At 39.9% G+C, this 23455-nt stretch overlaps 1 protein-coding gene across 1 annotated transcript; it reads left to right on the top strand.

The window, feature by feature from the left end:
• The first annotated feature begins 422 nt into the window (after positions 1–422).
• LOC115374037 (mitogen-activated protein kinase kinase kinase 5) lies at positions 423–21908 on the top strand. Its single transcript, XM_030072747.1, has 28 exons — positions 423–871; positions 982–1121; positions 2160–2347; positions 4458–4626; positions 5011–5117; positions 5307–5477; positions 5704–5816; positions 6128–6287; positions 6510–6660; positions 7247–7351; positions 7627–7676; positions 9399–9494; positions 10441–10525; positions 10879–11012; positions 11874–12001; positions 13221–13357; positions 13514–13619; positions 13782–13939; positions 14469–14664; positions 15044–15212; positions 15522–15687; positions 16794–16979; positions 17184–17289; positions 17863–18121; positions 18409–18521; positions 19307–19404; positions 19770–19846; positions 21534–21908. The coding sequence occupies exons 1-28, from the start codon at positions 538–540 to the stop codon at positions 21628–21630; spliced, it is 3999 nt and encodes a 1332-aa protein (XP_029928607.1). The 5' UTR covers positions 423–537; the 3' UTR covers positions 21631–21908.
• Positions 21909–23455: the final 1547 nt, after the last annotated feature.

Here is a 23455-nt window from a genome sequence, read left to right as displayed (position 1 = left end):
GGTAATGTAGTGCCTCTGCACTGGCGTCGGGAATAAAGTCAGTCTCTTAAAAACGAAGTTGTAAGCGTAGACAGTGGCTCCGGTAGGCGCATATTATCGCATAACAACGTCGTGGTTCATGGCCAGCATAAACAAACACCTACATCAATTATGAATGGGAATTGTACTTCCGCAACACGACGTCCCACCAGAGAGAGAGAGAGAGTGAAAGAGACGGGGCGGGGGCAGTGGGGAATTAGATAGTGTCACACATTTCTTCATAAAATGTGTCCACAGTTTACAGCAGAGGTCATGCAAGAGCTGATAGTTGAACAAGTGTAATGTTTGAGTGGGCGGGAGATGGGAGGCGACGAAGGCGGGACGAAGTCAGAAGATTACCGGGAATGTCACTGGAGAAGGGAGAAGGGGTGCGGAGGAGGAGGTGACGCACCTGAGGAATTAAAAGAGCAGGCGACCCAAGTTGTCCTGTTCTCATGGAAGCTGCTCTGACGCGGGACATGTGCACTGAGTTTCAGCGGCGGTAAAGATAATAAAAAAATGTACACGACGGAGCGCAGGCGGATGAGTCTGCACGAGGTGAAAAGGAGAGATCCGGTGTGGGTGTCCGCTGGGAGTTTGTGGCAGGACCCTCTGGCCATAGAGCTCAGCAACTGCAATAGTAAACAGGTCACTTCTCCCCGGAGTCGGACTAGAGCCGTGTCCGTGGCATACATAGTCAACGAGGACGCGTCCGTGCCGCACACCGAGGAGAACTTGTCTCTGAAATGTCTGAAGGAAGCGTGCGCGGACGTGCACGCCACCTTCAAAACAATCTCATTTGAGAGAATATCCCTAGGGACCACGGATATTCTGGATAGTTTCTACAACGCGGGCAAGTGTAGGCACGTTGTCAGGTAAATTGGATGGACATAAATGTGCATACCAGACATGCAAACTGACCCGCCCATTTTTTTGTTTGTTTTTGTTTTTCCCTGTTTACAGATGTGGCTGTGGTTGAGATGAGTGACACTTTTTGTCAGCCTTCCCTCTTCTATCACCTCGGCGTCCGAGAAAGTTTCAGCATGACCAATAACATAATTTTGTATTGTTACAAGCAGGACAGTGACCTACAAGCTCTTAAGGTAACTTACTCAATCCATAACAGAACTGTCACACTGAGAAAATATTCAACCAAGAGTCCCATATAATAAAGATTTAATCATTGTCTAACGTCTGTGGTCAGTAAAGGCCCGAGGCTTCAGGGGCAATCAGGACAAAAAGTTATCAGAGCTGAGAAATTAGCATTAAGGCACTTTGGGACCAGAATCATTTCCCCAGTAAAATGCCATGAGAAACACTCTGGTTCCACTTCTGATAATGTGGACTGCAGTATTTGGCTCTTTATCCATAGAAAGTTTGGCCTCACACACTTAATTGAGTGTGTGGCATCATTTAGATCAGTGGTTTTCCAAATTACCCTATGAGGTCTTGAGGGGCCTCTAGGGGCCCCCAGCAAAATGAGCAATAGGTAAATATCAGGGGTGGGATTCACCAGAGGCCCCATGATAAGATATTATCATGATACTTAAGTCAGAATACAATAGTAGTGCAATAGTAAATATTGTGCTCAGTATTACGATATTGGAATTTATTATGATTTTTTTCGACTGCAAATTTTGTCCCCAAGGGAAAACATTGGCAACATCTCTTTTATCTAGTAAGATAACTTTTTCATTCTGTTCATCTCACTTTAATCACTTCATTGCAGCATATTTGGATTGTCAAGCAGACAGACTGACCAAAATGGTCATAAAAATCTGTCATAAATGTTGCATTGATACTTGGTGATGCACTATCAATACTTGCCGTCCATGTATTGATATTGCCACATAAACATCGCAATACCATGCTGTATCAATCCCCCCCCCCCCACCCCACCCCCCCACCCCCACCCCCCCATGTTAACAATATGTTTTAAGCTCTGGACATTGAATCAATTTCTCAATGTTTAAATTTGACATCTAAAGAAGTGAAGATTCTTTTTTTATGAAGATCTATAAAGCAAAATGACTGGGGGTCCATGAAAGTCCACTTATGGGTCCCAAACATGAAAAGATTTAAAAAAGACCACACAAAATTGGACTGTCTCACCGTATGCTGTATGCATTTTCTTCTTTTAGGAGCAGTGTGGAAGCTACACGTTCATTCCTTACGTGGTGTCACCTCAGGGTAAAGTGTTTGCCTGTGATGCTACCATGATGAAGGGGATCAAAGAGCTGATGCAGCCCAGTTTCCAGCTGGAGCCGCTGCTCACACCGCTGGTTGAGAGACTGGTACATCTGCTGGACAATGTTCATGTTCAGTCCAGGTCAGACTCACACTGCAAGGCTCCAGTGGCCACCGTGCCCTTTTAGGAAACAGAGTGATCTTAACTAATTTTCCTGTGTTGTAATTAACAAATTCAGTCAACTCAAGAATAATTGTCATGCACAATAACAATGAGCAAAATTGCTGTAATACATGTACACATTTTGAGCTCAGACATATGGGAAACCTTCTTTTATTTTAATTCAATCATTCAGTCAAGCACAAAACAGAATTATTAGCAAACTTCAGATTAATATTTGATGAAGAAAACAGCGCTGAGCCTTTTCCTGTAATGTCTAACAAGATTGGAAGACACTTTTGAACGGCTCTTGGATCTTTTCTCCATGCAGAAAATTACAGGATTCTTGGTATTCTTAGGTTTGTGCTCGTTGGCTGCATCCTGTTCAGTTTAGACCACATGCTTTCAATAGGGTTCAAATCAAAGCAAAAATAATAGTGATTTCCTATTGATTTTGTTATATTTGGGATAATTGTCTTGTTTTGGGGTTAAAATGTCCTGTTTTTTTTAGTGGACTTAATTAAGCCATTGATTTTAACAAGAGCACTTGGACCAGTAGCGGTAAAATGACCCCAAAGCATCAATGATCCACCAACATATTTTATTACACTTATTCAATACTCTTCCTGTTATGCAGTTGTCTTTTGTTGCTGAACATGCTGATGGTTTATGTGGCTAAAAGCAATTTTTTGTCTCATCCAACTACAACAGATGATTCCAATTGTAGTTTTAATGCTGCTTTGCAGTGTGCAGGCCCTTACAAAGGTCTTGTTGACATTGAGAGGGCACCCAACAATGGATTTTGAAATTCCTAGGTTCTTGGGGGATATTCATATCTCCATCCTGGAATTTTTGCTATTGTTCCAAACTTTTGTAATTTTTAGATTTTCGTCATTTAAAAGAAAATGATTATCTGATTTGTGAAGAACAGAAACAGTCTGTCTGGTCTGAGTTGTAGCTTGTTCACTTTACCCTGCGGTGATGCATGACAAAGTAATTTTTACTTGTGTGCAACCTGATATTCATAACAGCAAAGCAGGAAATATGAAAGGCATGAATGCAGTGTCTGGAGACTCAGGCCGATTCCTAAAAAGTAAATTTCATCACAGATGCTACTTTGGATTTATTTTAAAGAATCTTTAGGGATGCCAAAAAATGACCTCTGTGTTTGTGAGAAAAATTTATATTCCCCTTTTTTAAAGAATAATTTAGTAGTATCTGTAAATGTTTGAGTGGATTTTTAAAATCTTGTGTGCATTGCCTTTTTTAACTTTGTGGAATAGCTTTTATTTGTCTGTACTAACGCTGTACAGTAATTATTTGTGGTGTAATCTGGGGAAGGGAGTGTATGTCAGTAAACTACAGCTGCTATGACTTCAGCTGTGGCCTGATATCAGTCACTTATTCGGTGGAAGTATCAAGTTACATTTATTCAAGTTCCTGTAATTGAATAGCTTTTGGTGTACTCTGAGTTTTTTTGTTTTTTTTTAAAGACAGTAATTTTACTTGTACTTAAGTTTGTTTTTGATTGAGCATTGGACTTCACTACATTTGAAATTACATCCATTACAGAGAACAAATGATCAATGACAGATTGTGGAACCTTTCACAATCAGCAAAGACAAGAAGAGGAATCTGCTTCTACTTTGTTGGTTCTGTGTTTTGTCATTTCCAAACGTCCAATAAAAAAAATCACTAAAAAAAAACAAAAAACGAGGAAAAACGTGTGGAAAAGCGGAGAAAAATATTAGTGAGCTGGCCTGATGATGAAAACCATGTGGACTCAACCATCACATTATGTGTTTAATCTGCATTTATCAATTGAGTCTACAGGGTCCTCACTTCAGTTTTGCACAATGCCCCTTTAAAATAATCTAGTTTGAACCATGTACTGGCACTGTTTTCTAACTGCATGGAAAAGATCACACCTAACTTTTACTGAGTTCATTTTAAATGAGCTACTTTTTACTTTTACTTAAGTAGAGTAGTAGTGCTGCTGGTTTTGCCCCTTTACTTCAAATAGTTGATATGATGTCATGATAGAAAGATTCTAGTACTGTATAGTACTGACCCCTGTGTGTTTTACTGACAGTGAATATTTCCGGGAGTCGATCCTGCACGACATCCGCACGGCACGGGAGCGGTTCAGCGGCCAGGCCCTGAGTCAGGAGTTGGGCCGCATTCAGAAACGCCTGGACACTGTCGAGCTGCTCACCCCTGATGTAGTCATGAACCTGCTGTTGTCCTACCGGGACATTCAGGTGTTTTATCTGTGTATGTGTGCTGTTGTATGCATGCATCTGTGAGAGTGTGTGCGTGTGTGATCGATGTGGTGTGCGTGATAGTTGCTGATCACTGTTCAAACATTAATTGCCTGTCTTCCGTTACAAAAGATCCACTGAGTAATTAGATGGTGATGACAGTTTTAGGAACCTGTAAGGCTCATGATGAACCATCAAACAGAGCAAGACTAAATGCTAAGTTTGCTAAATGGGTATGGATTGTGATAAATTGTGGTGATGAAATGAAAAGTAGAACTCAGCAATGACCCAACCTTTTTGGTTTTGGATCTTGTCAGTACAATATTAAACCGATCTGACCGTGGTGAATAATATATTGTAATCCTGTACTCTCATGGTTCTCAGGACTACGATTCCATAATCAAGCTGGTGGAGACTCTGAACAACCTGCCCATGTGCATGGTAGCAGCACATCAGAATATCAAGTTTCACTACATATTTGCTCTAAACAGGTACCCTGATGTCTCCTGAATTGCACTCATGTTATGGTTCACTAACAAAGAGGTCAAAATGTGTCAACTGTTATTGTACAATTCACACTCTGAAATATTAGATTTAGCCTATAAGTGTGGACATGGAAGCAAAAGCATTTTGATAAAAGTTGTATCCCCTCTGATACTACCAAACTGTTCTCATACCAGGAGGAATCGCCCCGGTGATCGTGCCAAGGCCTTGGAGGTGATTCTGCCTATTGTGGAGTCTGGTGGCAAGGTGGCATCAGATGTCTACTGCCTGTGTGGGCGGATCTACAAAGATATATTTATTAGCTCTGGATTTTCTGACCATCGCAGCAGAGACCAGGCCTGTTACTGGTAAATCAGCATCCTGTTTGTTTCAGTCTCGTTTAATTCTACTATACCCATAAGTCACTTGTGCTCAATAAACTGTGTCATTTTGTTTGTCTGCTTTTTTGTAGTTAGACTACAATCATACAATCATATAGGCGCAAGTAAAAAGTAATTTTGACACACTTTATGAAGTTCTTTCTCGTAATGTCCTTGTGTGCTCCATCAATGATTTCTTTGTGTTATTTTTCAGGTATGCCAAAGCTTTTGAGGCAGAGCCAACTCTTCACTCTGGCATCAACAATGTTGTCCTCCTGATGGCAGCCGGCCATGAATTCGACACTTCTATTGAGCTGCGTAAAATAGGTGCCTTGTGCTTTCTTCCTATTCTCATCAGATAAAATCTGCGTGGAAAAGCTGTTGTCTTATTTCCTTGCACCTCTTGACAGACAATACCAGTTTCTGCTGTGGTTTCTGTTGTGTCAGAGAGGTTACACAACTTCAGCTGTACAGTACAGTACAGCCATCATTCTGCCAGCCATGCAGTGTTTACGCAAAGGTCTTTTTTGAATGTCTGTGTTTTGGAAACAGTGACTGACAAGTTGCAGGAAGTGGTTTCTTTTTTGAAATGGAAATTGTTTTTTCACTGTGCTCTGTGTTTTTGTGCTGATGTTGAGGTGTGACCCTGAGCACCCTGCTCGGTAGGAAGGGCAGCTTGGAGAAGATGAAGGACTATTGGGATGTGGGATTCTTCCTGGGGGCCAGCATCCTCGCTAATGAACACAAGAAAGTCATTGAAGCCTCTGAGAAACTGTACAGGCTCAAGGCCCCCATATGGTGAGCACTCAGCACCTTCTCTTGCTCATTAATTATCAGTGCTGGCTCATTTTATATAATCAAAGCACTCAGGCAGTGGTACCTGTCGGTTTTATTTTGGTTGCTCTGATTTAAAAAAAATCAACTGAAAGGCAGTAGAATGAATCCACTCTATTTGTTGTCACAGGTTATTTTCCCATATGCATTTTATGTGAAATAGTGAGTTATTTTTGTTTCTCCAAGGTATGTGGGCTCCATTATGGAGACGTACATCCTTTACCGTCAGTTTGCCAAGCCACCAGAGGTGAGATCTCTCAAACAAGAGACTGTTGACTTCTGGATGGAGCTGCTTATGCAGGCGTGCAAACCCACCGTCTCCACAGACCGCTGCCCAGTAAGACAACACCTTATACCACTGACAGGAAGGAATAGCAGCAATAAAGCAGCAGTTAAACCCATCTGCTGTGCTAGTGTGTGTGTTTGCTAAGTGTGACCAAACCATTTCTATATTAAGGTTGCCTGACAATTCTAATACAATTACAGCATATAGGGCTGTGATCAAAAAGTAGTGAAGACAAGTTGGGTGTCCAGTTGTGCTGAAACAGTTAGTTCATTAATTGCTGATAGACAGACAAGTCAGTGATTTTAATGTTGGTAACCGAGTAATTGTTTTTTTTATCAAGTAAAAATACCAAATGTTTCCTGTTTACACCTTCAGAAATGCTTGCATTTGCATTTTGTCATTGTCATTATTTTGGCTGCTGGTCAGACTAAGTTTTATACTTGGGCAATGACAAAATGTGCATATTTTAGTCGTTTTTTAAATTTGATAGAAAAAGTGAACAGTCAGTTTGGAAGAAAAGAAAAGAAAAGAAAAAAAAAAAAAAACGGAGACATTTGCAGCCCTAATGTCCAGAGAGCACAAAATCCTAAACAGCAATATTGGTAGTAGAGTTTGACCTTCGATGGCTGCTTTCCAGGTGCTGATTCTGGAGCCAAGCAAAGTCTTCCAGCCTGCTCTAGTGTGTGTGAGCGAGGAGGACGAGAGTCGCACTGTTCAACTGAAACATGTCACACCCTTAAAGGTATGCACTGTAAGCCCTCTGTGCTTTCTGAATACCTGTCTGCACAAGAAAAATTCTTAAGATTATTTGTGCACAGTAAGCAGAGACAACACTTCTGACATTGATTTGAACAGCTTAACTTATTTTCTCTGGAGTATTTGTGCTCTGTCTCTTTGATTTGTATATGTCCACATGAACCGGCTTGTATTTGTTTACTTTGCTCAGGAGTGTGGTGCAGTTTTCACTGTCAGCCATGCTTACCGTTTCCTGTATTGTCACTCTGTCTGAATCCACAGAAAGGCTTACACCAGTGGACTTTCCCAGCCTCTGCAATCCGGGGAGTGAGGTAGAGTACAGCATGTGCTAACATCTCCGAACTATCTCCTGATTTGATTGGGTGTGTTCAGCCCGCAGCAAAGCCAGGGGACCCAAAACACATGGGTTGCCTGGGAAACCTTGGCTATCTGTCAGGGACTTTCTCGCTCAATGTAGTTTCAGGCTTTGTTCTTCAGCGTTTGTGTTTGTAGGTGCCTTTCCGGCTGCTGATCAACGTCATAGTGTACTTTAGCCTTGTTTTGCCTGCTGATTTGCTGCTTGGGCAATAGCTGGATTTAATTTCTATCAGTTTATATCTAAGACACTGTCTGGTGATGTCTCACTCCAATACATTGCGACAAAGAACACATGGCAATCTGTTGAGGAAAGACGAGAAAGACATCTGTATATTGGACCAGGGCTTGAGGTCTTCATCAACCCTGAGTGAATGAATCAGTCTTTCCCCTATTTGTTGACCTAATGCTGATATCCCGTGCAATGCAAATACAACCTGTTTGCTTTCCTGGAAAAGAAATTGATTGATAGATACAGTAATGCTTTTTTTTTTTTCATTGTCAGCATCCAGGCCATTCAGCAGTATTCAGTTTGCATTGTCTGCACTGTCATGCAGTTTCCAATCATCCCAAGCAGTCTGCATGATGTCACTGACATCAACCCACAAAAACTGGCTTAGATATTAGCTCACAAGGGAAAAAACTGTTTGGGAACACTTAAATTGAATGATTGTTCATAAGATTGTCATAACATGATAGCTCTCATGAACATTAATAGATATTTATGACTATTTCAATTAAACCTTCTCTCCCAATTTTGCTAAATCACCATTATACAAAGAGGTTCTGAGCCAAACTAAATGTACTAAGGAAAAAAAAAAAAACCTGGTCTTCTGGACTACTTCTGTGGCAGTGATCTAATTTATTAAAATCGTCTTGTTGCCAATCAGTACCTCAGTACCAATCACATCCTGTGCACGCTCACTTCCTTATGCCAAACAGTCTCAGCTTAGCCTCCCATAGTTACGTATTTTAGCTGAATTTATCATAGCTACAGAATGGGAAAGAAGTAAGCCAGCTTGCAAATTCATATTCCCCCATAGCATCGGCATCAGAACCAGTGCAGTTGCTTCTCATGCTTCTCATATCATGTGGATGCTGGAGGAGCCCTGAATATCATACGGATGCTGACTGAGCTGTCTGAGTTCAAATTTTCAGTGAAATTCAGCCTGCTCTACAAAATTACCCACACAAGCTTTAAGTGTCATTCGGTCAATTATGTTGCTCTCCCTGCAATGTTCACATTGTCTTGGCTAATGTGAAGTTGTCATAACAAAGATAAATGTCAGCTTTACAGGGAAAGCAACATAATTCACCAAAAGGCAGATGCGCTATGCAAAACCGATGACTACTGCTAAGACTCAGCTAGCAGAAGTCTGGAGTAAGCACAAAATCTATCAGTGGGTTGAGCCAAAAATGAAAAACCATTAATACTCAGCCATCAGAGTACACACTTACTCCAGTTTCTTTTTGTCAGCTGAGTTTAAATAGTCTCTTGCAGTGTCGCATAATGCATTTTAATGGCAACAGGAAATATTTATGAATGTACATGACAGATATCATGTCACAGTTATGACAGTGTTATATCAGTCTTGCAAACACAATTCCAAATACAGCAGTGCCAAATATTTGAATTGCTCAAATGTGTTAATAATTTGACTGTGTCTTAACCTCCCAAGTGCCTCAAAGATTGATGAGCGGAGCTGCTTCCTATACGTGCACTACAACTCAGATGACTTCCAGCTCTGCTTCCCCACCGAGCTGCACTGTAAAGGGTGAGTTACTGACAGGCTGTGTGTGTGTGTGTGTGTGTGTGTGTGTGTGTGTGTGTGTGTGTGTGTGTGTGTGTGTGTGTGTGTGTGTGATCATGACATACTGACCGTCTGGCCAAGTGATTGGCTAACTGATTGATCAGATGACTGGTTAAAGATAAGCAGACTATAGGACTGATCACTTTACAGTTTGAATGGCTGAGTGACTCACTAACAAGCTTGGCAGGGTGCAAGATGGCACTCTAGATGGAGAAATAGGGAAGCTAGTTAAGCAAACACAGTCTAGTTCGGTGGCTTGGAGGGGCGGATGTGATGTAACTACACTATGAATCATATATTTCTTTTGTCTGCCTTCCAGGCAGACACCCTAAGGCAGATGATTCCCATTCACTCATTCAGATCAGTGAAATTTGTTGATTTTACACACAAAGGGTGATTCTTGTTTCATGGAAAGGGTGTAGTGCCTAAACCATTGATCGATTAGACAGTAAAGAGTCAATTACAGTTTTCATAATCATATCAGTCATCTATCCAGTAAAAAAACTGTTTTTTGTTTTATTTAATATTTGCTGGTTACAGCTTCACAAATATTAAGATTTATTTCACTTTTGGGTATACAGATATATCACTTTGCAGGCTGGAAATTTGTGTTGAGCATTTGTCTTTTTTTTTTTTTTTTATCGATTACATTATCACTGGGGAAAAAAAGAAATAGGTCAGTCAATAATGCAAATAATCATGAGTTGTGGCCCTAACAATGTTCTTTTGGGAATATTGTTTTTAGAAATATGCTAGATGTTGTGCTGCGTGCTCAAATATTTTGCATGCTGGTTTAAATATTGCGTATGTCTGTCATGGTGTTTGTATTTGTTTAACATTTATTTGACTGACAGGTCAGTGATGAGCATGTTGATATTTACAATGTGTTGTTGTGCTGTTCCCCCACAAGTTTCTGTGAGCTGGTAAACTCTCTGCTTCAGCAGGCTGAAGCCCCTGTTGAGGACCCGAGTCATCTCACTGGAGGAATACTGGAGGTCAGTTACACAACAACCCCCCACCCCTCCTCTGACACAGACAGCACTCTATTTTGGGTCTTTCTAGCCTTGACAAATAGAAAACCGGTGGTGAAGGTCGAAAGTTCACAAAAACAAAAATATTCCCATAACATGCTGTTGTCATAGTTCCTGCAAAATTTGACATGGTGTCTCTATGTGTTTTGTACATGTAAAAAAATATTCTCTGAATTCTGGATTTTTTTGCACATCTGAATGAAATCTCTGTTCTCTCATGTCAAACTGTATGGTTTGTGGTTACTTGAGAAATTCCTTGCAGTTCCTCAGACGCCGCTGCTTTTCATCATACCACTCATCTTCTTCTCACTCCTCAGTACATCTATGAGACCAACGAGAATGGAGACAAGGTGGTTCTGGGTAAAGGGACATATGGTGTTGTGTACGCTGGGAGGGACCTAAGCAACCAAGTACGCATCGCCATCAAGGAGATCCCCGAGAGAGACAGCACGTACGAGAATAAATATTGCTACAGCCTACTGTTTCCTTTCCCTTTTTCAGTCAAAGACATCTTTCACATGCAGACACTGAGTGAAAATATTTTGAAAACCAATGTTTTCTCAGTAATACCCTTAATGGGAACGAATTTGGCAAGAGATCTCGCTGTCATGCTGTGGATCCCTAGTGCTCTTTTGGAAACAACTCTCTGGAGATGGATGTGTGTTTAGACTTTTCCATTCCATGTTTATGTCTTTAATTTCCCCAAAGAGCTTAGCTCCATGGATCCATCGTGTTTGGAAATAGGGGACTCAACAAGAATGACAAGAATACAGACAATTTGTATCTTTTGTTAAGCTTTTCAGAGCAGACCATGTCTAATTAGTTGAAATGTAAACCTGATTGTTATTCAGACTTCCTACTTTCTTTGTACTTACCTTACAGAGATGGAGGCTGTGTAAGAGAAAAACAAACATTCTGCATACTGAAACATTTAAATCCAGTCTTATTCACTTTAAAATCTCCTTTTGCATGCATGATAAATTGCTCTGTGTAGTTTTTGCACAATCAAGACAAAACATGTAGTTGCATCCACTCATAGAATGGCTGATGGGAAATCTGAGGTTTGGTTGTGTTGTTACATCCTGCATAATTAATGTGTTTTTCTACATGCCATTGTTCAAGATAGTCATAAAAAAGAAAGAAAAAATAATTGCTTTCTAACAATATTGTTCAAAAATTAATGGAATCTTGCATTGCTGGCTTGTAAAAAAAAAAAAAAATGGACACCTCTGTCTTTTCTCACATTATTAATTGTTAACATAATGTAAATGCGATTGATCTAATATACTTTTTGTTTGTTTGGTTCTCCTAGGTACTCGCAGCCCCTTCATGAGGAGATAGCCCTCCACAAGAGGTTGAAACACAGGAACATTGTCCAGTACCTCGGTTCTGTCAGCCAGGATGGTTTCATCAAGATCTTCATGGAAGAAGTACCTGGAGGTACGGGACCTTAACCTATAAGTTTTTCATAGTCCTAGTTACCAAGAGCAATATAACTTGGTCGAAATAATTGACTTGCAATGGCCAGTTCTGGTCATCCTTTACTAAATCTGGACATACAAACTACGTGATGTACAATTTAACACTTGGCTTTTTAAATTTATATGATCTCATGTTGCTTACCTTTCAGCAGGAATTTCTTTAGAATTTGCACTTGAAACACTGGAAATCACATGAAAGAGCATGTCCAAAATTGTCTGAGGTTTTCAAAAATTAACCTCATTAATTTGTTACATTAACCAAGAAAGACTATGAATTTGTTAAACTTCATACTCTGCACTAATTTATTCCATTTCTCTTTCATTCCTCATCTCCTTTGTATAATCTATCTTACATTAATTCACGCCTTTGAATGGTGTTACTGATATTTTTTCAACTCAGAACATTTTTGCTTCTGATAAGCGCTGCTCTTGCCTACGCTGACCTTCTTTACAAAATCCGTTCATCTATGGCATGTGCATAACTATATGACTCATTAGGATTTCATCATCCGTTTTCACTTAAGTGAAAGTCAGAGGGTTACTGCAGGAAAGTGTACTCATTTCCCAAGAAATTCAGCCGAAGTCAGTTTTGCCACTGCCCTATTTTCCCAGCAAGAGCATGGTGTGGAGACCTGGCTGCTTTATTTGGCCTCTGAGAAAGGAAGTCCCTGTCTGTTCTCTTATGTGTTCAAATTTGTATGTGCGTGTGTTTGATTGCATAACTGGATGCTAGTTTAACATCTGCTGGAAGGCAGTTATTAAGGAAGTGGGTGGCTCCAATGAATTCTTGCCGCCCAAAGAAAAAAAGAAAAGAGTTCTGTCACATGATAGAGCTGTAGTCTTCAAAGAAAAAAATATTTTCACATTTTCAGGTCACATTTTCATGTGTCAGTGTTTCAACTCTTTAATTTGATTTGACATTGCAAGATACACTAATCGTTAAGTTGCATAAAACTATGCCAATATGCACAAGTTTCAGTTATCTACCAGCTTTGTAAGTATTGAGTAATGGACCCATAATTTATTTTGCAATATGATCATCAAAATCAAAATTACAGTCTCTCCTCTTTTCTGAACAAATGGTAAATCAGATTTTAATAATAATATAAGGCGCTAAGAAATTGACCAGCAGCTGATGTACTAATTTTTTTTTTTTTTTTTTTTTTTTTTGGGTGCAGGAAGTTTGTCATCTCTCCTGCGCTCCAAATGGGGTCCTCTGAAAGACAATGAAGCCACCATCATCTTCTACACCAAGCAGATCCTTGAGGGACTCAAATATCTTCATGACAACCAGATAGTCCACCGAGACATCAAAGTGAGCACAGAACCTCTTGACTCTATGCGTAACATGCCAAGTAGTAATCTTATCTTCTCGAGTATGATTTTTATAGTATCTAACTTTTAAAGAGCATAAATGCAATGACAGCACTGGTGAAAAATGTTAATGTGAAAAAATTTGACTGTGCCGCAGGGTGACAATGTACTAATCAATACCTATAGTGGAGTGTTGAAGATCTCTGACTTTGGCACGTCCAAACGATTAGCAGGGATCAACCCCTGCACTGAGACCTTTGCTGGTAAGATACTACTGATTGTGTTGAAAAACATATCCAACCACAACTTTAAAGTTTCTTTGCTTTGGCCTCATGTACAGTATAGCTGTGCAGCTATGTGAGAGCTATTTAAGAAGTTGACAAAATGCATATGGTTTGAATCATTACTGTGACGATTTCCAATAGGAACTCTCCAGTACATGGCTCCAGAGATTATAGACCAGGGGCCTCGGGGCTATGGGAAGCCAGCTGACATCTGGTCCCTCGGGTGCACTATCATAGAAATGGCCACAGGAAAAACTCCCTTCCATGAGCTGGGAAGTCCTCAGGCAGCCATGTTCAAGGTAAGGAGTGTTTGGGCAAATCAGTCGTTGTCGTTAATTATTGCTGTGGTGTTTGTAAGAGGATTTTCCAACAGAAATATAGGCTGTATTTCAAAGATTCATATATTGACGATGATGTGTACAGGTATTAGTGTGTTTGTAACTCTCTTAAAGGGACAATCACAGTTTTGTCAAGCCTGATTTATAACTGGATTTCTTGTAGGCCAATCCAGAAAGCGCGCCGATGTCACACCAGTGTTGGGGTTATTTAGTTATTAAAAAACAGCAAATAATAGTATTTGTTGATAATAGTAGTCCACATCACTGTGGCTTTCTTTGTAAATAACATAAAAGTAGTCCTAAACTACAGTTTAACTCAGCAAACACAAACAAAGATGCAGAATGTGATTTTTCAGAGAATTTAGTATTAACCCTACTGATATTAATTGGCTGAGGAAGTGGCTTTTTGGATGAACTCAGTTTCCTCGTAATAATTAATTAGCCAATCTTCTTCAAACTCTACGCCTAACTCTTAAACTGTTCCTTTAAGGTGGGCATGTTCAAGATCCACCCAAAGGTGCCAGAGTGCATGTCAGATGAGGCAAAGGGCTTCATCATGAGCTGTTTCGAGCCAAACCCTGATAACAGAGCTACAGCGTCCGAGCTGCTGAAGGACGGCTTCCTCCGATTGTCTTCCAGGAAAAAGGCCAGAGCTCCGCAGGAGTCAGAACCTAAAGACTCCATTAGTGAGGCTTCACACATGCATCTTTCACTTCCCCATCTCGTTCAATTATGTTGCTGCCAACACCATTAGGCTTTGGATTTCCATTTTAAAAAAAAGAAAAAAAAAAACACACCAGGGGAAGAGAAGAGATGCTGCGATCAAGAGTCCTGATCGCAGCATCTTGGGTTTGAATCTGACCTCAGGCCCTGTGCTGCATGTCATCCCCTCTCTCTCCCCTGCATTTCCTGTCTCTCTCTACTATGACTGTCAAATAAAGCAGAAATGCATTGTCATTGTTGCAAATCATCTTTATGCTGCTGTCTGTTACAATAACTGTGTTGTTGTTTATCCTAGTGAAATAGAGATGTGTTGCACTGAATGCTGATTTGTGTGCTTTGCAGCCGACTACCAGCGCAGCCAATCGGTCCCCGTCTCCATCCTGGTAGAAGATACAGATTCTTACTCAGATATTATCGACCTGTCCTGTTCGTTGGACCTCCGGAGGGCCAAGTCCACCCTCAGAGAAGATGACATATCAGAGAGCCCACCGAACACCAGCAGTTTCCTGCCGTGAGTTACATTATTCCACCCATAATCAAAAGACAATACCCCTTCAAAGTCTTAGTAACACAGCTTCTGCAAGATCTGACCATCATTGGCAAACTGAGACAGTGGTTGGTTAGGCTACATTCTGTGCAGTTATCATAATAGTGTAATGTACAGATAATCTTTTATAAACAGTAATATAACTCATAAATCACACATGCATTATTGTCAAGTGGCATCAGGATGCTGATATTGCATAGCTGTATATTTACTTGTCTTTTGTGCTGTAATTTTCATTGCAGTAAATTCATTGCATGTTGTTGTCGTGCTCAGGGTTCCAGAGGACTCTCCAGGGGACTTGAGCAGTCCAGCATCAACAGGGGAGAACATGGGTCTGTTTCTTCTGAGGAAAGACAGTGAGAGGAGAGCCACATTGCACCGAGTCCTCACTGACTACATCAGCCACGTCGTCTCGAATATTCAGGACTCTGTTCCTCAGGTGGGTAAAAGATGTTTCACAGCTGCCTTTTTAGGTATTTAGTTATTTATCTACTAAATATAACCCATGTGGGATTGTGTCTACGCAATGATATAGTGGTGGGTGGTAGATCGGTGTATAACTTGAAATTTGTGTGCTGATGGAGGCTTTGCAGTACCATTTTTACTGACTGAGTTGAGCGTTAAAAATAAAAGGGAAGTGGGCCAGTCTATTTTCCACTGAGTATAAGCAATCGCAACACATCAAAAACACAGGGGAAGTGTTGCTTTATTTGCATCACACCACATGTCTGACGGATGCCAGGCTGGTTTTCTTGGCACACACAGACTGAAATTTGATAACGCAGTTGAATTCTATCAACATTTTTCTGTGGCGTTTATTTATATTGCAATAATGTAGTGATCTTATAGTCTGTCACTATTTTACAAGTACTTAAATTGTGATGACATTTTCATTTTGTAAATATTCATTTAACTGGACTGTTTTTTTTTTTTTGTTTGTTTTTTGTTTTTTTCCAAAAACAGGCATCCACAGAGGGTTTAGACTAGAGTAACTTTTTTTCAGACTGAGTTACCAAAAGTATGATTATATTGTGATATATACCATTTCTGTCCAAAATTCTAAAAGCGCAAAATGTTGGCTTTTTTGCCCATCACTACATTAGAAAAATAAATTTTGGGGGTGAAAAACAGTGTTGTGTTATCATTTTTGTGAGCTCTTCAGTACTGTCCTGTTAAATTATTTTCCAACCCCACTGCTTTTGTTGTATATCTGAAAAATCTAGCATATGACAGAAAGGATTTTCATAGAGAATCAAATACTTCAGATCTAAAAAAAAAATAAGCAAGGAGCTTCTTTTTCCTGCTACATTTCATATAGACTGCACCTTGTTTTTTTGCAGAATTTTTGCATATCATCATAGCTAATTTAACTGAAATGCTCTGCAAGAAATTATATATAGCATCTAAAACTGTGCTATCCAAATGCACCGCACTCCTCTTACTTTAAGTGTTTAAGTGCATACCTAGAGCGTACAAGGATAGCACTGTGTCCTTGTTATGGTGGGAGCATTTTTCTAATCTTTTTTTTCCTGATTTTGTTAAAAGCATAGTGAAGGAGTGTCACTCACTGCAGAGCACATCACAGAGTTGATTAGCTGCTTGCGAGAGAACATCCGCTCTCCAGACAGGAAGCAGCTGACCAGCAGCCTCCTGGACCTTCGAGCCACTCTGATTGCTGCTGCAGTCCCTCTCAACAACCTGCAGGCGGTGCTGTTCAGCTTCCAAGATGCTGTAGGTTACTTTTAAGTCACTGTATCGATTTGCTTGGTCATGGCTGTAGTCTTGGCTGTGTTTGCAAGATTTTAGACAATACCAAGGCAAAGAGCAAGTCACCAGATATAATACATTTTTTTTGTTGTTGTTTAAATTGCCCTAACAATGTTATTCCTACACACTCTCCTTACCTTCATTTTGCACCTTCTGTTCTGTCTGTAGGTGAAGAAGGTGTTGAGGCAACAGCAGGTGAAACCTCACTGGATGTTTGCTCTGGACAATTTGCTGAGACATGCGGTACAAGAGGCCATCACTGTGCTCCTACCAGGTAGAGCTGGGTGATATCTTGATGTAGTTTTTATTTGATCTGTAGTTTGTAAGGGTGGGAATCTTTTTTGTCCTCTTTGCCTTCACAGATTCAATTCAATTCAGTTCAGTTCAGTGCTCATAGATAGAAATTTCTATCCATTAAAGATATATAAATTTCCATTAAATATGCAATCGTGTAATTTGAAAAAATAGATATTCAAATTGCTAAAAATGATATAAGGGTGCAGTCTACAGTATTCTGTTTGATTATCACAATTTAGGGTCTTTTGCTTTTAAGAATGACAGTTATTTAGTAGATGGATGCAGTGTAATGAATGAATTATTGCAAATAGTAGTTCAAACTAGTAGTCGAATAGTTTGGATTGAATCACTTGTAAAACTGAGACCAACATACAATCCAAGACGTCATGCTCAGAAGTAATCACAAATTTTATTTTGTCTTTCCCTCCTCTAGGTCAGTTTTTTTTTTTTTTTTAAATACACACTGATATACTTTTCTGTCCTCTTTATCGTATTCCTTGTCAATGCCTCTTCCATCCTTGTTTTCCCTACCCCCCTCTGTGTCCCTCAGAGCTGAAACTCCAGCTGCAGTCCTCATTTGAAATCGAGGACAGCGCTCCAAATAAAGAGGAGCCTTCTGAAGCAGAGTCTCCTGTAGTTACCCCGTTTAACCAGGTGGTGACGCCACCAGGTACACCACCTACCCCACATATTGAAAGCATAAATGAGATGACACCTACAGCCGGCCCCAGCTACCCTACAAACCTCACCCTCGTCAACAGCTGGCCCCTCAGCGATGAACTGAGGGACCTACGACAAGAAACCAGAAGGTACCGCATTGTCATCTTCGTCATGAGGCTTTTATATTGGGCTTATCTAATTATTTTATTATCAACAAACCACCACATTTTGCCATTAACGCCTGCAAGTCTTTTCTCTTTGCTACAGTAGCTTTCATGGCTTCATAGAATATGAGATTTGGCAATGAAACCCAACTCTGTCGATGTAAAGAAATTTGATGAATACCAGCAAAAGTACAACCACACGATCACTGGTATGAATTTCAGGTTGCACTGACCTCTGCTGAGTGATGATGGCTGTTTGTACTGTGTTTCAGACTGCTGAGCCAGCTAAGTGAGAAGGAGAGAGAGTACCAAGAGCTGCTGAGAAACTCTGTCCAGAGGAAACAGGAACAGATTGACACACTGAGGAAAGCTGCTGTCACTGAAGGTACAGTCACCCGACAGCATGTTCAATCATCTATCCGCTTGTAGTTTTACCAAAGTTGTTGCTTTATCCAATGTGAAATGGATAGTGATTGTTGGTACGCTTTGCTGTGTTGTTTCCCACAAGGTAACTGAATCGAGACATTTCAGATAGTGTGACACCAATTGTCTGTCACATAAAACTAATCGCAAATTGATATTTTTAAAAGTCTTTCTGCTGCTCTCTCTGCTGTTATTTCTGTGTGTCACATTTGCACATATTATTTGATCTAGAGCTTGTCTTATTACCAAAGCTTTAAGCACATTAGAATATATATTACATCTTTTCCTCCTCCCCATAATATGTAGTGAATCAAATAGGCCAAATTAAAATGAGCATACGACACTAGTTAAGATGTCATTGGGAGAATATGCAAAAAGATGTATACCAGTCACCTTAGATTAACCGACATGTAACAGCCAAGCCCTCTTGAGAAACTCCAGGTTCATCAATACGCTGCCATTCTCATTAGTGTTGCTTAATACCATTCAATCCTTACCGCACCCCAGCCTCAGGCTCTGGATTTCTGCCCGACTGGTTTCTGTCAAAGGTGTGGACCATGGATTACAAGCTAATGTGTTCAAACCTGAATTGTCAGTTTGGATAATGATTAGAAACTGGCTGATGAAACATGTTAACTTTTTTTTTTTTTTTTTTTTTTTTTTAATTATGTGGATAACCTTGAGATATGCCTGCATGTAGCACCAAGTAGATCAGGCAAACCACCAATAATTGTCATTTCTCCTCAGATCATGGTCTGTCTTCACATAGAAGCTCTAATCCAGAGGTCAAAGCCTTGATACGCTGGCTCAAGGCTGTCCCCGTAGATCAAGACACTATCGATAAGGTAAAAACTCAACTTCAACTCTACTCAGCTGAGGCTATTTTTAGGGATCCAAGCACAGAAAAACCAGTGATGCAGGCATTAAGTCACCTTCTCTCAGGATACAAAGGTCCAGGGTTCAAATCCCCAGGTGGCCGAGTCCCATTTGCCAACAATGTGGCACTTAATGTGTGTGTTATGCTTTCAAATTCTTCTGAAGCTCATCTTGAGTCAAAGACTGCAGGCTGTGTGAATTACCGCTTACTGCTTTATTTTTTTCTTACTGCTATGTAGGCTGATCAGTATCGGTTACTATTGTTTGTTAGTTTGTCACTTCCTTATCACCTGTGTGGGATTGTATTTCATGCTTGTGTGATTCTGTTTCCTAGCTGCTTTCTCACGAGTTCACCTTGGACTGTCTCCTCTACATGGCCTGCAGGGATGACTTAATGTACTGTGGTATAAGGTGAGCTGCCTCCACACATCACCCTCACACATCCTCTTCATGCAGAAACATACGGAGTGCTGATCCACTGAGCTGCTAGCGGAGGACACATCATTTGTTTTTGCAAGTGCAGCATGTTGTTAACCAAAACACTGTGTACCAGTTGTGATCATAGAAATTTTTAAAAGAAGCCATTAAAAATAAGTGAAACATGTGGTCCTTCATAAGTAATGCAGGCACCCCTTGGACAAATACATAACAAGATGCATCAGCCCACATCAGGCTTGTGGTGTAGTAGCTAAAGGACTTGGATTACAGAGACTCCATCCTGCCAAACTGTGTTTTTGTATTTTTTTGAATGGGAAACTTATCAGCTGAAAAACACATGCAGATGAAATCACACATATATAAAAATGTGTAACATACAGTATACATACACATTGATGTATGCATAAAACTGAATATAATATAAGCATAGTTCAGTACTGATGCAAAGGCTGATGCAAATAGATATGTTATGAGTTTACCTTTGAATCAATTGAGATAGCCTCTCGAATTTGGATAGGAAGACAATTCAGAAAGACGAGAGGCTGGGTAAGAGGAAGCCCGTCACCTACTCATGTTTTATTTATTTTGGGAATAGTCATGAGACTGGCCTTTTTGTGATTGTAGCGCCAGAGCAGGCATGCGAGGAGTGACTAGAGGTGATAAGTACAATGGCGCAAGTCTGTGTTATTTTGATATTTAAAAGTAGAACACTGAAGTCAGATCTCGCATGCACAGGGAGCCAATGTAATGAAATAAGAACAAGGGTAATATGATCAAACGCCTTAGTCTTGGCTAATAGCAGCAGTATTTTAAACAAGTTGCAATTTGCTAATAGTGGATTTAGGTAAGCCAAAAGGGTGTTATAATGGTCATGCCACAGATGAGACAACTGCATGAACAAGGGTTTCAGTATCAGCCATAGACAGAAAGGGATGAGTCTTGGTAATATTGCAGTCTTTGTAATATCTTTCATGTTTTTCAAAAGAGAGATTAGGATCAAATAGAACACAGAACTTTCTAATGCTAGGGCTTTGTGAAATTGTGGAACCACCTATGTTCAGAGTAGGATCACTGAATTTGTTGTTAAATTTTTTCTCTGCATGCAAGAGACTACATCCATTTTTTTAAATTTCTACTTCACCAACTGATGACAGCCTTACATTTCCATTAAGCCTGACGCCGGAGTATCGTACGAAAGGCATCCTAGTTGATAATGATTAATTAATGAACCAAGTGGCGACATGAAAAAAGAGAAAAGAATAGGACCGAGCACAGATCCTTGTGGTACACCATTACTGACAAGAGCTGATCTGATGAACAGTTATAAAACAACAGTATACAACAGTAACAACAGTTATACAGTATAAAACAAAGTGTGATCTGTCATTCCACAAACAGAGAAGAATATAATTCTAATACTGTAGGCCTGCTGACATGTTTCTACTGCTAATGATGATGAGAGCATTATTTTGTGAGGAATGTCAATCCACACAATGCTATTATGTTCACAAGCATGTGCAAAGACACATCGTTTCGACCTCAGTTGGTCTGTTTACCATTTTAAGTGCCTTTATCCTGCACCAGCACTGGTGGATGTGCATGCAGCCTCTCTTGACTGTAAAGTATGCTTTATGGTAAGTGTCCCATATTGCTTTTTCAGAGGTGGCATGCTGTGTCGTATCTGGGCGGCCATCACAGCTTGCAGGAAGAACCAGCTCAGCACACACATCGAAGAGAGCGAGGACACTGTTCTATAGCTGCCAAGAATCTACTGAGCTGCTGATGTTGTACATCTAAGGACAGATTTATTGATAGGCTGGTCCTATGTCATCTGGATGATGTGAAAGAGTGGTGACTGATGAACGTAATTGATTTTTGGTGCCTTGTCAGGGCCACTGACCTGTGAATGTTTTTCAGCGGTTTGGAGAACAAACCGGTCATTTGTGGAGAACAAACACTCATCCTGGATATTGTTAAAGCTACATTAAACAATATTACATGGATTTTTTTTTATTTTAATTTTAATTTTAATTTTTTTTTACAGTAAAATGAAATCTCGCAATCTGAGAGTTCATCACTGTGGGTCCTGATTCCACCACACGATTTATAGACGCTCTATTATTTCCTGTTTCCCAACACTCTGAAGTGGTCAGAGATTGCTTATTGCAGCTTTTAAGGTGTAGTCATGAATTCTGGAGAAAGATTGTTGATATCTGAAATCAACAACCACATTTACCCCCCTCCTTGTTCGCTCTGCCCCCTTTACCCCTGACCCCCATGAGGAAATATTCGCTGAATTCCTCGATTTCAAATATCAACAGTCTTTCTCCAGAATCGCTGACTCCACCTTGAAAGACAAATTGACTAAGATAAGGCTTGAGCATTTGTTTTTGTCATTGTGTGACTATTTTACACCAGTTTTTATGGTGCAGATTGCACAAATCTAAGATATAACTATAAGGTTAGTTTATGCATTTTCTCAGGGATTTGGCAAAAAAATGTTTGGGAACCATTGATAACATTTATCCAAACAGCACTCCATGCACAGTATAATATTGATTTGCTTTTTTTTTCTGCAAACAAAGCAGTTGAATACAACTTCACTTGTTCATTTTGGTGATTTTTACTGTAAACTTAGCAAGACTTAAGTTATAAAAGGGATATTTACAGTTGATGTTTTCTGCAATGAGAAAAAAAATGTGGTGGCTAATTTGTACTGGTGTGTATCTTGTAAAATTTTATTCAAATAAATATGAATATTGATTTTTTTTTTTTTTAGACTGTGCTGTTTATGTACATGTGAACAAAGATGTACATGTTTGTTTTTCTAACAGGGAAAGGGGGTTTTGTGAGGCTGTGATCTAGACTGGAAGAAGTGATTAAGTGGTGAACAGTCTTAAAATTCCACACGTGCTCTGTCTGTTTTCATACTGTTGATGTAACCTAGGAGACAACTGTGTGTGTGTGTGTGTGTGTGTGTGTGTGTGTGTGTGTGTGTGTGTGTGTGCGCGCGCGCACGCGCACGCGCACGCGCGCGCGCACATGTGATTTCTTGTTTTGCTATCCTTTTAAAGACAAGTTAGTTCTAGACTTCAGAGTGAGGACCTTTTCATAAATAGGTCATTTTGGACAGATTGAACTGAAAGAGTGTGAATGTCACATCTTGGCATTATATGTGAACTTCAAATTTCCTCTTTGTATTTACTCTTTTATTGGATTGCTAAAAATGTAGCAGATAATGAGGTAAATAATGGACTTTTGGACCCACAGTGCAGTCGTTTGGCTTTACAACACTTAGATTATGTTATTAAAAAGTAAATTTGTGGTCACTTTTTCCTTTTTGTGACTCTAGGGAAACAGGCTCTTTTCACTTCTATTGTTTCTGAGAAGTGAGAGGTTGGCTGAATTGAAGCAGCACCAACTTACTAGCCATGTGATATATGTATATATTAACACATGAATAAATTTGAACTTTATTTTAAGGTTACATTATGATTATATTTTAGTCAGAATTAATGCTTGAAATATGCAGGGGAGAGTGAAGGTTAGTCTTCAGCAGTTGGGGATTGAATGCAGTAGTGT

The sequence above is a fragment of the Myripristis murdjan genome, chromosome 16, assembly GCF_902150065.1.
Source record: "Myripristis murdjan chromosome 16, fMyrMur1.1, whole genome shotgun sequence".
In the NCBI taxonomy this organism is placed as follows: domain Eukaryota; kingdom Metazoa; phylum Chordata; class Actinopteri; order Holocentriformes; family Holocentridae; genus Myripristis; species Myripristis murdjan.
The sequence above is the reverse complement of the archived record's forward strand: the minus strand, read 5'-3'. Positions and strand labels throughout refer to the sequence as shown.

Excerpts from the sequence above, each read along its gene's own strand:
- LOC115374037 (XM_030072747.1), top strand. The coding sequence starts at position 538 with ATGTACACGACGGAGCGCAGGCGGATGAGTCTGCACGAGGTGAAAAGG. Across the intron at positions 10,526-10,878 it reads TCACTGGAGGAATACTGGAG|TACATCTATGAGACCAACGA; the intron begins GTCAGTTACACA and ends CTCACTCCTCAG. Across the intron at positions 11,013-11,873 it reads ATCCCCGAGAGAGACAGCAC|GTACTCGCAGCCCCTTCATG; the intron begins GTACGAGAATAA and ends TGGTTCTCCTAG.